The sequence below is a fragment of the Nyctibius grandis genome, chromosome 18, assembly GCF_013368605.1.
Source record: "Nyctibius grandis isolate bNycGra1 chromosome 18, bNycGra1.pri, whole genome shotgun sequence".
Classification (NCBI taxonomy): Eukaryota; Metazoa; Chordata; class Aves; order Nyctibiiformes; family Nyctibiidae; genus Nyctibius; species Nyctibius grandis.
The window spans coordinates 7733153-7756179 of record NC_090675.1 but is presented as its reverse complement, the minus strand read 5'-3'; the positions used below and the strand labels follow the sequence as shown (position 1 = coordinate 7756179).

General features: G+C 43.0%; 1 protein-coding gene across 1 annotated transcript in view; it reads right to left on the bottom strand.

The window, feature by feature from the left end:
* Window positions 1-23027, bottom strand: part of PIGL (phosphatidylinositol glycan anchor biosynthesis class L) — a 58561-nt gene that overhangs the window by 13880 nt on the left and 21654 nt on the right. The window contains exons 3-4 of the mRNA XM_068415690.1: window positions 5876-5966; window positions 1624-1691 (exon numbers count right to left, since the gene is read on the bottom strand). Coding sequence (XP_068271791.1) covers window positions 1624-1691; window positions 5876-5966 — 159 coding nt within the window. The remainder of the gene's footprint in view (window positions 1-1623; window positions 1692-5875; window positions 5967-23027) is intronic.

Sequence of the window (23027 nt, the reverse complement as noted above, 5' to 3'; positions counted from 1 at the left end):
CATGCAGATGACTGGGCCATGATGCTTATTTCTGCTGATTCAGGACTGGAAGAGAGACAAGACACAAACCAGCCCTTAGTTAATGAGAGCTGCTTATACTCTGGCGTCGCTATCAGCATGTATCTCATCAGCCCAGGACAATGTGCTGCTGTAGGCTAAGGACTAATGCAAAGGTCTGAGTTCAAGGGGCTTGCAGATAATGAATACTTCCTAGTAACATACTCTGAGACATGAAGAGGGTTACATCCCCACTGCACACACAGGAAACCTAAGCATGAAGGTGGGAAAGTGATTTCTGCACAGCCACAAAGTGAGACAACAGCAGAGCTGGGATCAAAATCGAGAGTTTCCCTTAACTTTCTCATACATAATTCAGCTGCTAGCTTGTTTTCCCTGTATCTCTTCAGGATGTAGCTGGACATGTAGCAATCTGCCCTCCACTCCTATTTGCAGGCTCTATGGCAATTGATTGAGCAAACACCGAGGTCCGGGCAGTTGGAAGCTCTCTAGTCTCTCTTTGCCAATGGTGTGAGGATCGGTCATCAACCTCTGTTCCTCACTCACTCCTCAAATAACATTGTGCTGGAAAGTCTCTCCCCACTTAGCCCAAACAAACACAGTTTGCTCTAACTCCAGCCCCTTCCCTTCTGTTAGGCTATTTCAGAAGTTGCTGGGAAAAGCCATGATCCCCTCTAACACTAAATTCCAGCCATCAGACAGCATCAAAGACTTTCAGCATCTTCCCAGAGGAGCTCAGTAGGTCACAGTACGGGTTCTGTGGCACTGCAGCTTGCTTTAGGCAAGTGAGAAAGGCAAATCACTGTGATGTTGTTAGCAAGGAGAGCCACAGAGTTATTTGAATTGCACAGATGATTCAGAAAACAAATGGGTGCTAAAAATACAAGATATACTTGCAAAGAGTTCTTCTCATGCCTGTGAAAGGCAGGGGCAGCTCTGGGGGAGATCTCTCTAGGACACAATGAGGTCTGAATGAGCAGGGGGTTAAAACAAAATACAGTAGCTGTCTTGCCAGCAAAATTTGGGTGATTTTAATGCAAGGGATTTTTGTTTAGCAACCTTCCCACATCATAGCACAGAGACAGAGGTCCTTCGAATGTAAAGAATAAGGTGGTGAAGGAACAATTTGACTTAGGAAGAGTGGTAAATAGAGATAGCTCCAGTGAAAGAGCAATGTCTTTGGGCCAGAGGTAAAGGTACCTGGACAGGATAGCAACAACCTCTGGAACAATGGTGCAGAACTTTCCAAAATCCAACTGCCACCAGCTCAGGCATCAGCTATTCACACACTCTCCTCAGACCAGAAGTGGAAAGTGATCTGTGGCATATTTTAGTGGGATCAAGGACAGGAAGAGCAAAGAGGGCCCAGTGAAAGGGAGACTGGCAATGCACCAGCAGATGGAATAATAAAGGATGCTGTAAGTCATTTACAGAGCTGTGAGAGTTTCTCCAAACAGTATCGTGTCCCACAGCCTGGCATTCAGTTATATCAGTGAAGTTAATACTGCTTTTGGCTCTAGCTATTAGTTTTCTGCTTACACACAAACATCACGTTCACTCTGTAACACTATAGTGAGGCACTCAATGAAGCGTGCAGAACTGTACCTTAAAGCAGTGTAAAGAGAAATGTGGTTAGCATGACCGCTCACTCCTCCTGCATCAAAGGTCACCACCTGCAATAAAACCACAGAACAACAATCATTTTGAAGAAGGAGAAGACTGTGCAGTTTCCAACTTTGACATCTAACATAGCACTGTCCCAGCCCATTGCATCTAAACAGTCGGGTTTGTGTTGCACAATGAGTCCTTGTGTGTGAACTCATGCTACAGAAATACAACTAAACAAACAAGACACTCTGGAACTAGATGACTACACAGTGCAACAGCTTGAACAACAGAGAGATGACAAATATCGTGTTCCCACTGGCAGGATGCACTTGTTACTTATTACCAGGCCAAAAGGTTACTTTCAGAGTGATCTGTTGCAAACTTGTTCTTGACCCAAGAGGTCCAGCTCTATGAATCACTCTCTCCTGGATTTCAGAACAGACTAGAATGCCTGCAGATTACAGGGTGAAACTATAGTTTGTTGTACTGTCAATCAGGACATATTGCTTTAACAAGAGCAATACAATCATGTATTGGACATTACAATCAGACAACTACTGTCCTGATTGTAATGAGGCTTCACTGCAGGATAACATAGTGATAAAATAATCTGATAGGAGAACAAGCCTTTTTAAAGAATCAGCTGACTGCACTTTTTATACAACCAAGTCAGGCTTTTCGCTGAATGAGAAGATCATATTGTTTATTGCTTCTCTGCAGGGAGAAATGGGAACTTCATAATGCAGAAGTAATGTGTGAACACAGCACTAACAAGTCATCGTCCAAAGCACAGAATACCCTTGGCTCCCTGCCCTCAGACCTACCAATAATGTGTCAGGGGTGAAGCATCCACCCCAAGGGCTCACTCCACACAGTACTGTGAAGTGGGTACTGAAGGGCTCCCACTTCCAACCTAGAAGACAAACTAGCAGTGCAAAGTGTAGAGCAGACAGGGTATGTGAGCTAGTAAGCTTTCCAGATGGTAAAAGTGACAGTCCTTGGAGAGTCTAAAGTCAGGTTTTTGCTCTGGGAGAGGCCAGGCAGCAGAGCTCTCAGCAGCTCCCTTCCCTATGACCAGGAAGAAATCATAACCTCCTCACATTTCAGTCAATGTCTGCTTCCTTGCCAGCTTGTTCCCTCTTCAGGGAAGGAAATGCTGCTGCCTTGCTTACTCACCACAGCTCCCTTCTCAAAATGTATTTTGTGTGCAGGGCCTGAAGTACTGGGTTAAAGATCATGGGAAGATCAAAAGCCACCCTGCCCGTCCTGCAACTTGCTACTCCACCCTTCAACAGGAGAGGCCCTCTCAAACACAGGGGATATTGTGTAAAGAGGGAGAGGAAACACAAAGACAGTGATAAGAAATACTTCAAAAACCACAAACTCCAGACAAGCCTGCTCATAAACCCATCCACCCAGTACAGCTCCACTGTTAGACTTTCCACTTTACCCAGTGGCTGTAATAATGGTGCCACCAAGCAGCGGGATTATTCCTTGCTGGCAGGAAGTGGTGGGACCCGATGTGGTTTCATTCAGGTACAAGAAGCATTTGCTAGTCAACTCTTATTTTATAAGGAGAAAAATTATGCCTTTGGCTGTGGCTGCTTTTGCTGTACATCAGCATTACCTGAGAGACTCTGCCGGGACTGCATGGTCTGGCACGGTGCTAAGCCCTCCCTAAGGATATCAGCTTTTTGAGTAACTCATCTGGGAAAGACATTATTAAATTCTGTGCAGCTCAGGGAACCAGCATAGCACCCTGGATTTTACAGATAAAAAAATATATGCTCTGAAGTCACTCCTACCTGGAGTGGCACTTTCCTAAGATGACAATGTAGCCCACTCACTGCAGGCAGAATTAAGTCCTATGCAGGTGAATAACAGTGTGAGTCTGCTAAGGGCTGGACTGGCACTAAACCTTTTTACTAAACAGGGACAGAGGGCTTGTCTCTTCTGCCTGGTCATTTGTTTTCATGTAACCTGTACAAACATAACATTTTAAGACTACTACACTGCTGTCAAATGTGGTTGAAATTAGCCAATGGGCTCTAAAGTCTTCTGAAACATACATGTGCACACACACATAAATACAACTGCATTATTCTTGTTTCCTTAGGAAACCAAGCTAAAAACCCCAGGCAAGCCAGAACACACATTTCCCCTTCTATGGAGGGTGCAAGAGAACAAACCAGAAGACCAAGATAACAGACTACAGTGAGCAGACTAATAAGCTAATCATTATTTTGACAAAAGTGTCTCAGGCCAACTGTGGGAGCACAAGGCTGGCTTAGGAAATATTCTTGATGTGGAATTTATCTGTTCAGAAACACCTTTAGAGGTTTTTCTTCTCCACATCTGTTTTGAAATAGGAGCTGCTGCTCTTAGTGCTGCTGGGCTTAGGTAACATCTGAACCAGCTAAAGAGATTGCATGAAGTTAATTTTCAATTGATGTCGTCTAATTTACTGTTAGGACATTAGCACCTGAATTGCCTGTCTCTTCAAATACAATAATTTGTAAGTAAAATTCCCAAGGTATGTGCACACTGACCAGGCCATGGTGGCATTCACTCTATCTGCAGAGACCACCTTTGAAATATTGGCTCTTCACCTTTAGAGATGCCTCCCAGCACAGGCTGGCTCTGACACAGGAGTGATGTCCCACCTATCCCGTATGTAGCTTCTAGGTCTGCTGTCTAAATAGGGACTGATTCCACAACATCACTGTGGTGCTTGTGACTTAAAGCAGGCAGCAATTGTGTAAATATATTCCTCTGGCTTCAGGGATTCATTTCATTGATAACAAATTTGGATTTCTTTCTCACACGCTGAAGATACTTTCACACGGGAGCATCTGCCTTTTCCACATGGTGCAGCTAGCTGGTGTGCTTGCTTTTAACACGTAACCTGAACCAGGTTGATGAGAAAATCAAGCAAACAATCAGAGCAGGATGAGAAAACCTGAACATCTTGAAACTATCTATCTAGGTTAAAAACAGGATTAGCCAGTTCTGGGAGCAAAAGGCTGGGATAGGAAATATACTTAATGTGGAAATTATTGCTCAATGAAATCTTTAGGGCAAGAGGGAGTTCCCTCCCCACACCTGTTCTGAAATGGGAGCCGCTGCCATTGGTGTTGCTGAGTTTTCTTCTGGGTGACCTTGGTATTCAGGAAATGGAGCTTTCACTAGTGGAAGCCAGAGCGACAGCCAAGACAAACAGGTCCAGAAATCCCTTCCGGAGTCGGGAGAGCACAGAGGAAATTACTCAATTACCAGCAGAAGAGAAAACTCCTGAGAGGTCTGGGGTCTGTGCTCCCTCTACACACCATATGCATTGGAGGAAAGAAGCACTCAAAGCTGTGGGTCTTCGCTCTTTCTGGCGTCATCCAGTGCTTCGAACAGAGCACACATCTGCTCAAGCAGACTGGTGGGGATAGAAAGGTCTCTTTCCTTTTTCAGAAGGGCCATCCCATAAAATGCCATAGTAAGCAACTCCATTTCTCATGGCCTTCCTCTGAGCATCATTTCATAGGCCCGACTTACACTTGGAGAGGCCAGTGACATTCAAACTCCCTTTGAGTCTCGCGTGTTTGGAGATGTCTCTTGTTGCTACTAACTCAGAGAAGCCAAAGATTAAAAAGAATGGACAACTGGATGAAAAAGGGAAAATGTAATCATGATCAACATCCCAGTGTCCACTGGGTTTGAGCTGCAAGTGTGTAAGCCATGCACCAGCTCTTAGAATGAAAGGTCCTGGGGGCCTCCCACTCCTGTACCCCAAAGCACACCCGAGGAGACTGCCACATGGGTGAGGAAGGGAGGGAAAGGGATGACAAAGTCTGTCCCGGCTCTGTTTCCTCCGCTAGCAAGCTCCACATGCTGCACCGTAAATCTGGTGTTCTGCAAAAGCATTTAAAATCCTCTACAAATATCACACATTCAAATGCTCCCAAATTTTAGAAGAGTGTGGAGACCAAGATCTTTTACTTCAGTGAAGGTTGGTGACATTAAAACCCATAAAGAGGCTTCATAAGATCTAGCTAGAGAAATGGATAAACATTATAAAGCAAATATTTCAAAATGCTTAAGTGTACTTTCTCCCTCTCCCAGGCTATTTCATAGACACTCCAGAAGCAAAATCCTAACTTTAAAGACTTCAAAGAAAGCTTTCAGAGGGAAGGAAAAAGCCTAGAACAGTAGCTCAAAAGTAATGTGGAAATTGCCTGTGTTGTAGAAAGTTTCACATTACCAGGTTGATGTTATTGGCTTCTATATGCTTTAGCACAAAGGTGGCGAGGAGCTGTGTGTCCCATTCAACGGCAGGATTATCCGGAAGATCCCTGAAAATGAGAAGTGCAATTAGTCACTTCACTGCTGAGAACTTTATAATGACCATGCTAGAAAAGAGAGATCCTCTTATCAGAGAATGAAATCAAGATAAATTTATTTACCATATTAAACCACTGAACCTTATTTAAGAGTCTTTCAAGCTTGTATATTGAAGGGTTGAAAGAGCAGTTCCAGCACCCTCCTCATGGATTTGCCAAGGTCTCCCTTTTTTCTTATGATTAAGGTACACTTTCTGTCTGCTTTACTTTAAGCAACATCTATTTTGTTCAATGATTCTTGTTCTCTATTCATCCCAATCAAATTTCTTTCTCTATTTAGAAGCCCTTTTAAAGCACATTTTCCTGAAAGAAATTCCAATCATAATCTACTGGTGAATTACATAGGAAAAGTAACAAGCAAACTCCTGTTCTCATTTATACAGGAATAACCCATCAGTCTCAACCAGAGGACAACAGGGCCATAATTATATCGTGTGGATTTGACAGTAGTTCTTCATCTGTTTATTTTATGCTTTGCACACCAACTGGGTATGCAAAGCATACCATAACTGAATACTCTGCCTGGGTATTTTAGATTGCAGGCTCCTAGGGGGAGGGACCATGAAGCAAATGCAAAATAACACCAGGCAGCCAACAGAATGATTCCATATTTACACAACTGAGAGCTGAATCTGACCCCCCAGTCGTTATGTTTGAATGATGCCAAGACAACATTGCTTGCAGAGTTAAAAAGGTTATTAGTAACAATAGGATAACACACAGCTGCTAAAGACCAATAATGACATGTTAAACTGGTCTTTTTCCTCAGACATTTTCCATCCTCTGACAGTCTGATAATTGCTGTGAGGTGGTTTAGCAGAAAAGTGACTACACAGCCTTCTCACACAGACACGTGGGTTTGGAGCTGAACTGATCCAGCTGTTTGCTGCAGAGAGCAGGGGCACCACTTCCCAACACTCTCTGCGCCTCGCTGACTCCCCAGACAGCGAGGACGGTAACATCTGCAACAGAACAACACGAAAACGTCTCCTTGGCATGTTCGAGTAAAGCTCAGCCTGGGTCTTCACGAGAGGTCTTCTGGCCACAGATTTTCCCACTGCTGTTAATAGTAGTAGTAGAAGGAAGAGGCTAAAGTACAAACTGACCATTAGTGTTTTACACCTTGTGTTACGTACTCCTGTTCAGCACAGGCCAGAATAATGTGCTATTAGAAACCCCAGCAACAAGGGAAGGCGTTTCTATTTCTACATTGTGCACCCATTCTAGCTAAGGTCCCTGTAGTGGTATTACCAACAACAGAAATTGTTCTTGCTGTTTGCAATTCCCTCTTGTATAGGCAGCATCTTTGCCTGATGTATACAAGACCTTTGAATTAGATCATAGGAAAGACACTTTGGTACATCTGGTGGCTGTCTCATCAGCCTAACAAACCTGCACCTCATCTGCTCAAGACAAAAACTTTCACATTTCATGTTTGAAGAGGAAGTGGCCCTGTTGACCCCGAAGGTTTTACAAGTCCCAGCACGTCACAGCAAGCTTTAAATGGAGCACACTTAAAAATATGCTTCAACCTAAACGTCCCAAGCAACGTGCAAAGTGCACACTGAGCAGTCTAAGTGCAAGTCTAACAGTGCTTCAGTTGTTCGAATGGTACCTTTGAGGTTATGTCAAGGCTTAATCTGATAATATTAAAGTAGTGAATTAGTCTAAAAGGGATTCTTCACTGGCCACTTACAATGCAAGTATCATTCCCCTTTTTGGACAGGGTTAAACGGAGCTGTGGAAGAAGTGAAGAGTCCCAGCAAAACAGGAGGGGTGCTCCAACAGTGAGAGGTCAGAAAAAAAACGTAGGGCTTGGAATTTATGATGTCCAGGAGGCTTTGGTGTCATAGCCACTGCACTCAGCTTTACTGGGCTGTCTCCAAAAAGGTTGCGGGGTGGTGGAGCAGGTTTTAACTAGTTTAGACAGATAAAGATCACCCTCGTTCAATGGAAATGAACAGCTGGAGGCAACGGTTTAGAATCCCTGGAAACAAAACAATCCGAAGGCATGAGCAAATTAACTCCATGAACACTGAACTGATTAAGCAGGAATATTCTGCTTCTACCCCCTTACTGCTGCTCATGGAGAGACCATTCACTCCCAGTAAGGAAAAGGAGTTCTTTTTCTTGCATAATATCATTTGTCAGGCATCAAAGGCAGAGAAGCTGATCTTGCCAAACAAGACACACATGTACGCAAGCACATTCATAACTCACTCACAGCCGTGATGGCCCACTGAAGGGTTCTTAGCTCATTCTGCAAACACGAAAAGTGACATACAGGTTAAATGACACACCCAAAGTCACCCAGAGAAGTCAGTAGCAGAACTGGCAATACATCAATCTAGATTGCTCCAGGAAATTCCTTTTATATTTGTTTTGTAAGAGTTTGGATAATACTTTGTAAAGTAAAAAAATTAAGAGTTACCATGATAGTAGGGACCCCACTGAAAGCATGAGAACAAGAAGTTTCTGCCTGTGCTCTGGATATCAATAATTGGGTCCAGATAAGGATGAAAAGGTGACTAAGAAAACCAAGTTCATATACACCATATAGCAACACACACAAGACATTCTCACAGGAGGTCCCTACCTGCCCTAGGAACTTTGTAGGGGCATACAAACTTCGAAAACTGCTGTAGTTCACAAAATCACCTAATATCATAAATCAATCTTCACCAAACCTGAAAAGTCCCCTGACTTGCTGCACTATTGAAATAAGTTGCATTCCTTATGTTTTTACCTTCAGGAGTTAATATCAGAAACACTCAGCATTTAAATGGTTAACTCCACACTGCCTTTCTGGCTAAGGCTGATAATGCCTCTGAGCTCAAGGTCGAAGGGCTGAGATAAAGGACTATAAAGGAGTGAAAATTAGCACATTCCCTGGAGCAGACTGGAGCTTGTCCCAGGAGACACGGTTCCCCACGCCTGCCCTCCCTGTCCTCTGCCCCAGAGAGCTCCTTGTTGCTGCTGTCAGTTACTGCAACACATCAAGATATAAATCCTGCACTGGAGAGGCCTCCCAGGTGACACTGCTGCAGGGTGCTGGTGGGAAGAGTAGAGGGGTTTGGTCACTTGGCCTCATTTCCACCGAACTATTACGGTCTGGAAGTGATGTTTATGGGCATTCCACATGACTGATACTGAATGCAGGTGGCTGGTTGGATGCAGCCCTTGCTGACCAGGGAAAAATAGGGAGATGCACAGAAGAAGCAAAAAAGATATTTTTAATGGAATAAGGCTCCAAAATGTTTTCCCAGCTATTTTCAGTGAAAGCCACGCTGTGCACTGTCTAGGGAATTTACAGCTGTGCCAAGGGATCTATAGATGGAAGACAGAAAGAAATGGAGAATTATGGTGCTGCAGTTGCTGCAGTATGGAGTAGTGTATCTCTGTTCACCCATTTCAACAGGACCAGTCATGGGAAACATTGTGTTCTGAAAATAAAAACATGCACCTTCTTATTTATCCATCCACTGTTGGTAGTGAGAACCGGACAGGACCCCTGGTTTTCTCCTTCTCACCTCCCTGCTTTCCTCCTTGCCAAGCTGAGCAGTCAGAGCAGACACTGACATCTCCCGTTCCCCTTCCCAAGGTTTGCAGAGGTAGAATATGGTGGATGTCCTGGATATCCTGGCCCAGGCACCAGAGAGCTACAAGGAGGCCACAGCAAATCATATCAGCACATTAAACCAAAAGTCAACCTTGTGCAGATCTTGCCCAGCAGCCTTACAGCTGGCTGAATAAAAGAAATGTTAAAAATCACTGCCTGATGCCAGCTCCTCTCCAGGCCTCCTCCTCTCGCCTGCTGTGGGCTCTGGAGCGTAGCTCCTCTTGTGCCTCAGCCTTGGCCATTAAAACCCTGTGCATGTTGCCAGTAATGCTATCCCTGGGCAATTTTGTAGGGTGATCTTTCTAGGAAGGTTTGGGCTCAAGACGGCTAGATTCCTGTCAGTTGGAAGGTCTCTTTTGGCCAAGATAGAGATTCAGAAACCTTCACACACATATATATTGCCAAATTACACCCTTCTTACATGATATACTACTCAATCCCTGTCCAATTTTCCACTGCTCATCTTCCACTGATCTTTTAGCAGCAGCCAGTGCACTTATGTGTACAACCTTCCTTCAAAGCCTTCCATGGAATTCATTCTGCTCAGGAACTAAGTTCTCATGACTGTTCGCAAGGTTTAAGTTAAACTAAACAGTCTATACAATGTCCACGTGGCTTAACAAACAGCAAATGGACTGTCCTATATGGGACACTTGCAGTTAGAACAACCTTGAGGTCTGTCCCTCCTGAGATCTGTAGAATCGGGCAATCCCCAGGCCCCTGGGTGCATTATGAAGCAGCCTCTCATTATGTGACAGTTACTCTGATGGGGACTGGCAAGAACCCTCTCTGCCTTTATAAATGGCAACAGGGAAGGGAGCAGAGTGGCAATAGGGCTCCTTCTAGAAGATGTTTAGGTCTCTATTAATATATTCTGAGACACCAGAGCAAAACTTTCAAGGTACTAATGTGATTTTCCATTCCACTACACACCAAAAGGGTCAAGATGAAAGAGCTTTCCCATTCCTTACTGCCTTTTCATCCTGCAGCATGACCTTAATCAATCCAAGGCTAGGGACCAGGAAACATTTTTGCATAATTTCCCCTCCTTATCCCTCCTCTCCCCAATGAATGATTTTACATTAAACCAGCACAAAGGTCAGCAGATTGATGGTGGATTACATAGGAAACAGGTGAACTGCTGTGCACTAGGTTCCCAGCTGAGAACAATGACCACAATGTGTTTGTTGGAACAAAGGATGCCCTTTGTATAAAGTTAACTGTACGAAATGAACATCTGGGCAATTGAAACTGGATCAAAAAGCAAAAGATCCCATAGAACAAAACGACATGAGTGCACAATTAGCGAAAAAGCCATGTGATGACTAGAGGCAATCTGTGACCTTTGTATCATAGCATCAAAGTAATTGAAAAAACTGTGTAAACAGAAATTATTTCATGCTCTCTAAAGTAGAGCAGAGAAATTTTATTTCTGAGATTATGCTAAGATAAGTTAAAACAGGCTAGCCCTAGATCTTGAAGCAGAGCCTCTAAATCCTTACAGTAATAGCTATTTATAAATTTCTCTTCCTATAATGGCCAATTACAGCCAGGAGGGAAAAATTGCTGTTAGGCTGCATGTACATCTCTGATTCAATTGAAAAGGGCCCACTTAGACAAACAATCAGCATCTTGCAACAGCATGTTATACAGAGAACAGATGCTGTGTGCTTATTGGAATGTAACGATCTACAATTTAGGAGAGAAATGGACTAAACCAGGATGCTAGCTGTCAAATGAAAAGCCACCTACGACAGAGAAGCTCAAGCTGAAATCTTTACACCAGAAGCTTCCTCCCTCACCTCATAGTAAAGAAACCCAAATTATTCAGAGATTTGTATTTTAAGATTGGAAATAAGAATTTTAGGTTTTGGTGTAAGTGGAGGGCAAAGGAAGTGGTGAAAATGTCAACGACTGAAATATTAAAAATAAAATACACTTCTAATACTTCACAAAAGAAAAAAAGCAGAATGGACAGAATCCTTTCCTCCCATCCTTAACTTTTGTAATGTGGAAGTTTGGACCTACTTCATACAAATTTCAGAGGTAAATTAAACAAGTTTAGATGCCAGGTAAGTGCTAACATCACTAATGTGGCCATACCAGGCAGAATTCATGCGTAAAGGGAAAGAACATAAAGGCAGAGAGCACTCCGCTCAGGCTGCTCGGAAGTCCAGGCAAGCTGTGCGTGCTTCTCCTCTGAGCTATGTAAAAACACCTCTGACAGATGATATTCCAAGTACCTCCATAACTCCCCAAAGGTAAATGCTAATTAGATCTCTAGGGAACAAACTTTTTGACTTGGGCATGATCATGTGTTTCTGTTTGAGAAATAAGCATCCTTTGGGTTTAAATTCAAAGGAATTATTACAGACCACAGGACTGCTTGTTTGCAAAGACCTATCCAAATGTCCCTGTACTCATTTATTTTCTTAATGAATTATTGATGATTTCTCAGCAGAGTTTAATGTCTATTCACAGAGATGACACAATTGCTTATCATAATTTGAAATCTGGTATTCATTTGACGTCTGTGCCCCAGTGCCTTGTTGATAAATTACAGCACAAAGCTCTGTAGGAACAAGTTCATATTCAATGTCTTTAAACAAAAACAATTGATGGTGCCTTTCAAGAACAGAAATGCATGGAAACTACAGTGGCTAAAGCTAGTTTTAAAAAGTTACTTTTAAAAACTAGTTTGGAGAAGGCATCAGGCCCTGCTGTGTAAGACAGGAAACAAAATTCAGCTCAACTAATTCTGAACTTATCACTGATTTAGCCACATTTTTCCTATCTTTTGCTCTTCATGGCTGCAAAATGGAAATAATTAGATGTTCACATCTATGTAAAGAAGTTTGAAATCCTTCTAAGAAAAGTGTTACATGTGTTCTCTGATTTCTAGATCGAAATCTAAAACACATGTCTTGTCAATCCTGGGTACTGGGAACCCCACAAACCTGTCCTTTGCTCCCTGCGTTGTCTTCCCACAGAGCATGGAATCAAGTTCAACATCTTAGTCCCGACTTGAAGGTCTGGCCCAAAACATATAAAAGACTGCATAAAGCTCCAAAATGATGAATACAGGGATCAACTCTGCCCATATTGTCCAGAGAAACTCTGCAACAAGGATCACATCTTAAGCAGTTAGGGCTTCCCTAGGGGTTGGTGCCAAACAGCGAATGCACAGAGTATACTGTGTGCCCACGGACTGAGTGGGGCCCACAGATCCCACAGCAGTGACACGTTTTCAGCCAGCCACCATTTAGCCCGTTTCCAGCACTACAGACTGCCAGCAGTGACTTGCCAAGTGCTGGGCAAGAAGCCTCCCTTTCATTTTATAGAAGCTGGACTTCCGTGTGATCTGTTGGGGGCCATTAACAGAGTTCACTGAAAACATCAGTCAGAGGCCAGACTTACTAGTCTCATGAGCTTTGGGGCTGCCATCCTGAATTATGAGTCAGCAGTTCCTCCTCCAGCCCACTGAAATGTGGTTTGGGCAGCAGACAATAGTGCAGTGTGAAATGAAGTCAACTCACATCTTGGAGAGGTATGCAGGAAAGTAGACCATTAAAGTCCCTACCTAGTTCAGGAAAACAAGAATTCACCAGCCTTTTTCTGAATATCTGTTGGCAAAGTGCATTTCTGGTATCTGTCCCAGATGACTGACAAATAACAGATCTATTAGCAACATCTGTCAATCCCATCTGTAGACTAATACGAGAAACATCTTCAAACATGCAGCTGTCTGGAATCTTAGAGCACAATTGCTGGGCAAAGGTATATATGTAGCAGCACTTCAGCTCAACACCTTCCTCAGGCCAAGATGTTTGATGGAAATGCTCAGTGGAAAGCTTGGACAGTGCACACTGACTGTAGCAGTTGGTAGCCTTTGGGAATTTTGCTCCACATTCCCAGAACAATCTGCTTTTGTCTGTGTCAGCTCCCAGAGGAGGGATAAACTGATCTGAAACCAAAAAAGGTAGACTCACCTCTACTAACACCTAGCTCCTCTTTGGGCTCAATTACTTACCACTTCAGCATGGTTCTGGCCACTCTGATATTTCTGACAATAATAGGGGAAGAACATAGACCACATCTCTCCAAAAGCACCATCTGTACTATAAGAAATGAGCATCATCAGGCCTATATGAAATGATGGGCCAGTTCCCAGAATAGCTCATAGCAGTGCTCACTCCCTCATTATTATTGTTGGCTTTGCCATACTGCCTAGGAATTCATATGGGGCCTGACAGTCTAAGTCGTCCTAAGTGAGAACAAAAAGCCCAGCAATCCCACAATCAAAACTTATGTTTTAAATTTGAAATACAAATCACCAGCAAAACCAGGACTCAGGAGCAGACCACAGGACTTCACTCCTCCCTTACTAATTTCTTTTGTTTTCTAAAATGCTTTGAAAAAAGAGAACAGCACAGCAGGGCTGGGTACATTAACCCATGCACCAAGAAGCCACATCCAACTAACACAAGTCCTGGCACCACTGGTTCAAGAAGGACAGACTTCCAGTTTCAAACTGCTGGGCAGGAGGTCTCACTCTCCTGGCAGAAGAGCAGTAAGCAGACAGGTGGAAGGGGAAAGCAGTGTGTTCTTTCTAGCCAGGCTTTTAGTACAGTACTGGCACATGAAGTTCCCAACGTGCATCGTAACATGCCCAGGACTCCACAACGGAAAGGGTACAAACCCAAGGGGAAGGAACAGAAAGTCTCTCATAGCAGCCAGCAAAATCCTTCAGAGGTGAATGACTGAAATACCACACATGTATACGCCAAAGAAACCTAGCGCCACTTCATCACCACCTTAGTATGAAATCTGTCTGCTCTTGGCATGATAAATACCATACTGTACAGGCAAAAACTGCAGTTCTGATTCTAGCTCAGGTAAGTCATACAGAACTGTCACTGACTTAATGGCATGGGCCAGACCCTCAAAGAGAACGAGGGCCAAAAGCATAATCGCTCCTACCGAAGAGACAGACCTTGGTCTATTCCACTTAACAAATAAACTGCAGTCAGAAACCTCAGGAGAAAGCTTGTAGCCAAATCAATCCCTCAGCCATTTTAGTTAATCATTTAGGAAGAGAAAGCACAGAATAGTCACTTCATGGACATTTCTTTCTCATGCCAAAATTTATGTAAATGCAGATGCAACTTCAGCAGAGATCTCAAGAGGATGATGGCCTGATTCCAAATGCAGCTTCCCATGTCACAACATTCCAGCTTCCCTGTACCAGTTCCATCCCAAAAGAGATTTCCTGACTCCTCAGCCTCCCCCAAACAACCGTCTCCTGCAATCCATTTGATCCATGCAATGACATGGGAGCATTACTTCTGGAAGTCACGGTGTACCCACCCTTCATAACACTGAGGTTCTGATGCTTCCTGATCACTTCCTTTTATAAGGCAGCTTGTACCAAGAAGTTAAACACCCATCTTAACTGCGAGCTTGATCCCACAAACTTTACTGACATGCAAAGTTTCTACTCATGCAAACAATCCTCTTGCAGGCACTGTCTTGCCAGCCCCACTCATGTGAACGCCCCAATTACATGATTACATGAGCAAGCCCTAGGCCAGGCCCCGCTCTCTCTCTGCAGCCGGTGGAAACCCGCACCGGCTTCCCCAGCAGCCCAGCCAGGAACTGTGCCTGGAACTCCATTTGCACCAGCGAAGCGGGACTGGGCAACAATGAACAAACCGAGTACAGACGCAGCGACCTTTATCGTTCAGCCTTCCTCTCCTCCGCGCTCTGATTTAATGCCAGCGTTATGCAATGGTTTTGCCATAGCAACAGCCGGGGTGATCGGCAGTAACCCCGCCGCTGCCGTGGGGCCGCCATGCAGCCGCTGAACTTTGGCCCAGTAGCGAGCCCGAGCCTCCCGCTCCCGCGGCGCGGCCTGTTTACACTGCTCACATGACGGGCCCGAGGGAGGCTCCTGGCAGCCAACAGCATCCAGCCGGATTTCTAGGACCAAGCCAAGATTGCCAAAGGCTGGAAACGATTAACTCTTGCGAGCAGGGGCTTCACGCTCCAGCAGCCACCTGCTATGGCCCAGGAGAGAGGCCGCTCTGCACAGCATGAGCGGTGCTTCGCCCTCCCGACGCCACCGCGGGCAACCGAGCAGGATTAAGACATCCAGCGAGGGGGGCTAAGGAAATCAATGAGCTTTAAAGAAGGGAACAGTATCTTTTCTTTCTTAATGAGTGGCAGATGAGTGAGGATAATGAGCTGGGAACATAATACCCTCATCAGGAGCCGCATGCTGTGAATCGCACATACCCAGGTTACACTGGGGTGCACCAAGCTCCTCCAGTGGCACAGAACTGTGCTGGCGCAGCGTCCCAGCCCTGGGCTCTGGAGCACCTTACAAGTACCAGGGGCACAGGGAGCACCTTGGAGACAGGAAAGCTATGCTCTACGGGTGCCTTGCTAAAATGGTTATTTAATCTTACAGCACAATCCCGTAAGAAAAAACTACAGATTACCAACATGCAGCTGTGCCATCACTGTTTGAGCAGGGGTACCACTACTTCAGCACTTCTACAGCATTTATTTCCACACATTAACAGATGCTCATTAACTAACCTCCCTGTGAGGCTGGTATGGGGAAGTAAGCAAGTAATAACCTCCACAGTTTATAATGAGAGAATTAAGAGCTCAGGTAACTCTCCCTAGAGAGCCCGAGGCAACAGAGCTGAGTCAGAGGCAGAGCCTGGAATGGAGCATGTGAGCTCCCGGCTCCCAGCGCTGCATCGCCCACACTCACTCCAGGAACACGTTTTATTGCCTGGGGCAAATAACAATCCATTTTTCAACAGGCCTCTCATAGGTGCTCTGCAGAGCCTCATATATTCCTGGGTACTTGGACTGAGCAGAAAACACATGAACAGTTGCAAATTATCCACCATTACACCAACATCACAGGAGCTGCTTAAAAGTACCCCGCAAAACCTGTCAATGGCCATAGCGTTGACCTCTGCATCACCTAATTGTGCTCTGGACTGCACTGGTATGACACAGCCCTGGATGACTGCTTCTGTCAGTATTCTTGGCCACTGTTCCTTATGTGCTTGTTACTTATGAGTAGTCTACATAAACTCATGTCTTGCCCTAAAATATTACATTCTCCAGTAAAACCTTGTTATTCCCAGTAAGAGGTTGTGTGGATTTCTTTTCTTTGCTATGATGACAAGTTCATTGTAACAAGAATGGATCCTGCAGATACAGCACTAAAAATCAGGTATGCCTTGAAATCAGACCTCCCTTTGACAGCTTCATCCAGTTATACCTACATCCAAATATAAATGTTTCATAAAAAACACTGAAAGGAAATTTGTTAGGTCTGGCTAAAAAACTAAAGACTGAAAAAGTTCAAATGAAATCAGTGACTCAGGCTCATTTTTGCAGAAATAGGATCATTGCAATAAACTGTTCTCTGCCCCTTACTGGTAAGACCAGCTGAATTCTCTGATATTCATGTATGAGCTCTCCATGTAGTACTCCCAACTCAAGCCTATTAGCACAAATTCTGCACCCCCCTTACCTCTCTTCCCCACAGATCAGACCTCTGTCTGCCAATGTTTTATCTTGCAATATTTCACAATGTCTTTTCCAAGGCAAATGATAAACCAGCCTTGGCAGCCCATCGTGTGGCTACTTATGAGAATAAGAGCAATGCTGAGTATTTGGCTTATGAAACAGAAATACAGGAAGAAAATATTTATAACAATGCTACTGTTTAAATAAGAAAGACCGTAATTTATTACAGATGTGGCCCTTCCTTCCAAAATGAAGGGTTTAAATCTTGCTGATGCTACGTAATGACATGAAGTAGAATGGACTTCATGAAGAATACGTTCAACTTAAATTGTGAATTGCCCCCTTTTATCCCTGCCATTTTGTACCCCAAAATAAGCACAGATTTTGCTTCTTCAAGCATTGTTTGCCAGACTTTTCAGTGCTCAGAAGATTTAAAAACTAATTTACAGGAAAACATTCATCCTTCATCTGAAAACAGACTGAACACTTAATAACAGAATTTTGTTATGTGTATAACTGTTAAAGAAGAGAAAATGGCACATAACTCTGACAAGATTTGTTAAGCTTACAGTCACAAAAACTATAAACATATGTGCATGGAGGGAAGACTATGTAATGAATTGAATTATTTCAATGCAAATAGTAATTGCAGAGAAATAGACCACAACACTGAAATCAGAAAACATTGAAATTATAAGGAGAATGCAGGTACAATGAGATAGTTAATACGTGACTTGTTAGAAGAGGGGGCGTGGCTTGGCATGGAACTGTAATCAAACTGTTTTCATATAATGCCTCAGTTGGTACAGAAGGATCAGATAACAAAATATTCATCCCAAATCCCATTTCAATTTCTAAAAAGTATTTCAGTTTCCTGCACTGCAGTAAAAATATTTTTTTTCCTTTTCACCAAAACTGACTGAAGAAGCTACAGGAGGCAAAAGATGCTCAACGATGTCCAGCAAAGCATTCATTTCCCTTGTTCCTGATCTCTCACACAATAAAACTGAGATTATGGGTCATAAAACACCATCCACATTTTCAAAATCTAGTGTACATTAGGAAAAAAGGTGAATATGTGACAAATGAAAACATACACTTCCTATTTGCTTCATCAAGTTCTGTTTTCTCCTTTTTAAAAAGTTGGTGTTGCATCATCAAAACAGCTACATTTCCTACAGAACAAATTATCTAAAGTGCTGAAAACTGGCTTCACTATCTCCAGCAAGAGCAACAGTAAAACTCCGTGAGCAGACTAGTAAATCCCATCCCACTCCCTTGACATATTATTTTGAGTATCTTTTACACTGTTTTACTCATTATAATAAAAATACCTATATATTTTTTTAACAATTTGTCAGCATTACTTACCTCCTAAGAGAGTATCTTGTTCTCTTCATAGTTGTTTTATGTTGGGAATTCTGGACTGCTGGCACTCTTTGTTGGTGAGTTGTGTCCTCTGAAACAAAATTCCTGTGTGGTGGTGGGGTTACACTAAATGTACTCCCAACCTAGCAACTGTTCCTTTAAGGAATTTATTCTTTTTAATAGTCTGCTCTAATCTGAAGTACTGCACCCACCAACTTCTAATTCAAGCTTACACTGGAAATGAAAAACTTTGTAATTTCACGTATACTGACTGAACTAAGGCCAAGGGGAATAAAGCCATTTAGCTTCCACGTGGACTCGAAAGAATAAAGGCTTCTTTGGCAATATAATTATAGAGCACAGATCTTCTAAAAGGAAATGAACTACAGGGATTTATATGATTAGCCTTTTTTCTTCCTTCCCTTTTAATGATAGGTAGGGCTCTCCTTCACTCACCCCTTCCAGTCTAACAGCATATAATAAAGCAATTCTTAGCAGGCAGTAACTGGGACTGTTACAGAGAGATGTTTCAATGGGACACTGTTATGGGGTGGAATGTGCCCATGATTTTTTCACAAGGCCCACCATCCTTCTTTTACCTACCTGCAGCCCTAACATCTTCCTGAAACTGAACAAAGAAGTAAGGAGTGCCTGTAGCCCCTTATTAGTGCTTTCTCTTTCTGGCATGTTAGAGAGACTATGGCCAAGCACATACTGCGCTGTCTGGAATCTTTGTGTGGTCCATCCAGTTCAGTTTTGAGCATCTCATCCATCTTGGTTGTTGCTGCTAAGGAGACCTGAACAACACTTCACCTATATCAAGAGCTTGTTTGTATGAGGAACTGAGGTTCTGTTCCATCACATCACGTTTCCAGCATCCGATAAAGCTGGATTAGGGAACTGTGAGCCATTTCATGCTGTCACATTCAAATGCTGGCAACACTCTGCGTTGTGGCAGGCACTATTCAAGGGCAGTGACTAGTTTACTTAGTTGTCTTGGTAACATTGTGGTTGACCCAGGTTGACCAGATGAGTGTGACTTAATCATCATAAGCAGAAGGAAACAATTGCAACAAGTGGCAGAGCTAATTAATGTAGGTTCCTTCACTAAATGGACTTTCTCAAACTTGGGTGTGTCACGTTCACAACCTTTGGTCTGCCTAAGCATTCAAACAATCCTGATCGTGTAGATACCTGTGACAACCATGTAACTTACTGCCGTTTATTATGTACTATGTGCCATGGATCTGTACATATTTATTACCTACGCACTCCCTACAGTTCACAAGAAGCAGTCAGGTTATAAACACCTATTTACACGGTGTCAATATTCTAGGATCTCTACTGCCAGTCTGTTAGTTACAAGGTACAACGTAAAGTGCATGTTTTACCTATTAAGTGTGTTTAAACCTGTTTACTTTAAAGTCTGTCTTTCTCTCTCTCTGTACAATAATGCAGCTGTGGAGATCATCTGAGACACTAAAACAAATGGTCCCCGATGTAATCATAAGAGAGCTGGAGAAAGGGCATTTTCAGCAAGAACCTTGACAGCAGAATCTGCTTCTGGTTTAAGTCTGACTTGTTCTCCTAGGTAAAGCAGGATGACAGAATATTTTGCGAAATATTTGCATTTATATGCGTGGCTGTCAGTCCTAAACATTGCTCCTTGTCCTTATAATAACTACACCGAATGCTCAGTGGAGATGTTTTCTGAATTGAAATAAACAGAATCAATACAGACTTGAGTTAACTGCACTGTCACACTGCATGACTAAAACACACCGATGGATACTCTTGGCTAGTATTCAACAGGGATTTGGTCATTGCTATTGCTATGCAAACTGCATTTGAAATGGTGTGAGCGCAGTTTAAAAATCCCATTTCTGTCTTTTATCTACTATTGTTACCAGTAACTCCTAGGATTCCTCAAATAGAAAGAGTTGCATATTTACCTCTGTCACACAGCACAAAGGAAGAAAAAGAAACATTTCATAAAATAGATATGTACAGCTGTAAAACCATCACACTGGATAGGGATCTAGGGGATAGACATCATATAAAAATTACTCAACATATTTTTACAAGTTCACTTCAAATCATCTGCATTTCTTGTATGTATTTCTCCAACACCAGACCATCCTTTTTTCACGCTGCCTGATGAACTGCTACAATTAAAACAGACTCCTGGACCTTCACTTGGTTTTCAGTTTATATATCCTTTAGAGGATCTCACAAAATGACTGCCAAACTTCTAAGCATCGTCACTTCCTTTATCATCCCAAACAGACAAAGGTTGTTTCAGTTCACTGCTAAGGCACTGAAGCATGTACAGGTCTCATCTGATTAGAGAGCCTATAACGTCCTGAGGCAGTAGAGACTGTCAACACAGCTGTCCCTGTGTGCCAAGACAAATGTCCTGCCGGGCAACCTCTGAATCAAAATGGAAACACACCTTCTGAAAGGGATCAGGGGTAAGGCCAAGGACTGTAAATAGGCCAGGCAGGCAGGAAAGTTTATAAGGTCTCATTAAAGGAATTTCTATTGAGCTGTTAGAATGTACCTTGACCCTGGTGCTGTTCTGCAGGTCCAAGTATTCTTAAGTATTTTATTTCTCTTGTCACCTGTTGCTAGCAGAAGTATATCTAAATTAACATCTTCTGAGCCTGTCTTGCTTTAGACACACAAGACCACGCAGAATATGTAAAAACCTCACAAAGACAGGAGGTGCAGAGAGCTGCACGCTAACGGCACAATTAGCTCTTGCAAGAAAAGCAGTCTTGCTGCCTCAGCACAGAGCGGCTCTCACCCTCATCCACCCAGCTGAGAGGCAGGGCTAATTTATCCGGGCATGGGGCTGTGCCAGCGCAGCAGAACTGCTCCGGGGACCCTCCTGAGTTATCCCTGCATGGCAACATCCCTGCACAGCAATGCACATACCGCTCCTTCTCATCTCAGGGCAGACAATCCTTTCAGAATTTCTCGCTGTCTCTGTTGAATAAGAGATGGATAGAGAATGCTTTAATAAAAATATGCCACTCTGTCAAATCTTTCATTGAAAGATCTCCAAGTTGTCTCTAAACATGATCCAGCAGCCACCTTGTCCTCCCTCTGAGGTATAACAGACATTATGTACATAGTTGTATGGGGATAATGTGACACGGAGAGGACAGAAAATCCTGGCACGACTGCAGCCAATGGCAAAAAATCTGTTCCTTACTGGAGCTCTGCTTAGGGCTCCTGACACACTCCGCAGCAGAAGCAAACTGGAGCAATCCTGTCTCCCAATCTTTGTAACCACTGAACAAGACTATCTCCTGAATTTAAATCCTGAGGGTTAAACATTCCCAAATAAATTACTGTTAATGCAGATCAGTTTAAGGCCAAACTAGTCTAGGCTACACTGTTTAAACATTAAGTTCTGCAGGTTTACTTCTCTAATCTCCCTTTTTCTTTCTTTTTAATTAATTTTCTGGTCATCTGTGGCTTCGAAAATGATTGATTCAGTAGATATCTACTCCCACATCTGGGCTTTCTTTAAACAAAGTCACAAAAATGATGAATCTTCTCCTACATAATACTTTATTGCTTCCTATGGCCATGCTTTTGGTGTTTTAATCATAACTAGAGGCTCACACATGCACATCTCGGCATGTACAGTACACTCAAAAATCTGAAATTTTCTTTTGCTCTGAGTCACTGATAAAAAATTTACTTCATGGAACATTTGAAGCAGGAAAAAAAAAGGGGGAAAAAAAAAAAAAGAAAACCAGTCACGTAAATCAGGATCTCTAAAAGCATTGGCAGGGAGCATTTCCATTCCTGTGCCGTGTCTCTCCAAATCAGACTGCTCAAACAGCCAGTGACCGTTTCTGACATTACAACAGTGACTGCCTTACAGGCAAACTCAACCGACGACGTGGTAGGAGCCCAATGCAGCAACGATCCCTGGGGATGATGCGCTACTTTTCACTTACAAGGAAATTCACAAATGCCGGGATCAACCCAGCAGTACACGAACAGCAAAATTCCTACCTACCTCTGCCTGCAGTGGACAGGTTGATTTCAACGCACTCATTTTAAATAAGTGATTTAGTTATTTCTATAACAACTTTATAGCTGAGCACAGAATTTAATTTTTACAGTTTATTGTATTAATAAGCATGGAGTGATGTATTTTTCCCCACTAAATGAGTTTTTAGTCATGGTTTGTACAATTTTGAGTTGAGATGGAAGCTGGAGCTCAAAGTCATTAGAACAGTATTTTATAATCGTTTTCTAACAACTGGGTAAATTATATTAGAATTTCTAGAAATATATGGAAAAGCTTACCAAAACATAGTGTTAAAAAGTAACACATCCAGTAAACAAAGACAGTATTAACTGCAATTAAGGAGATAAAACAGTTGGTTTTGTATCACACGTGCTCTTCAGGAATCTAGAAGAGTTCCACATCTATTTTTATTCACAGGCTA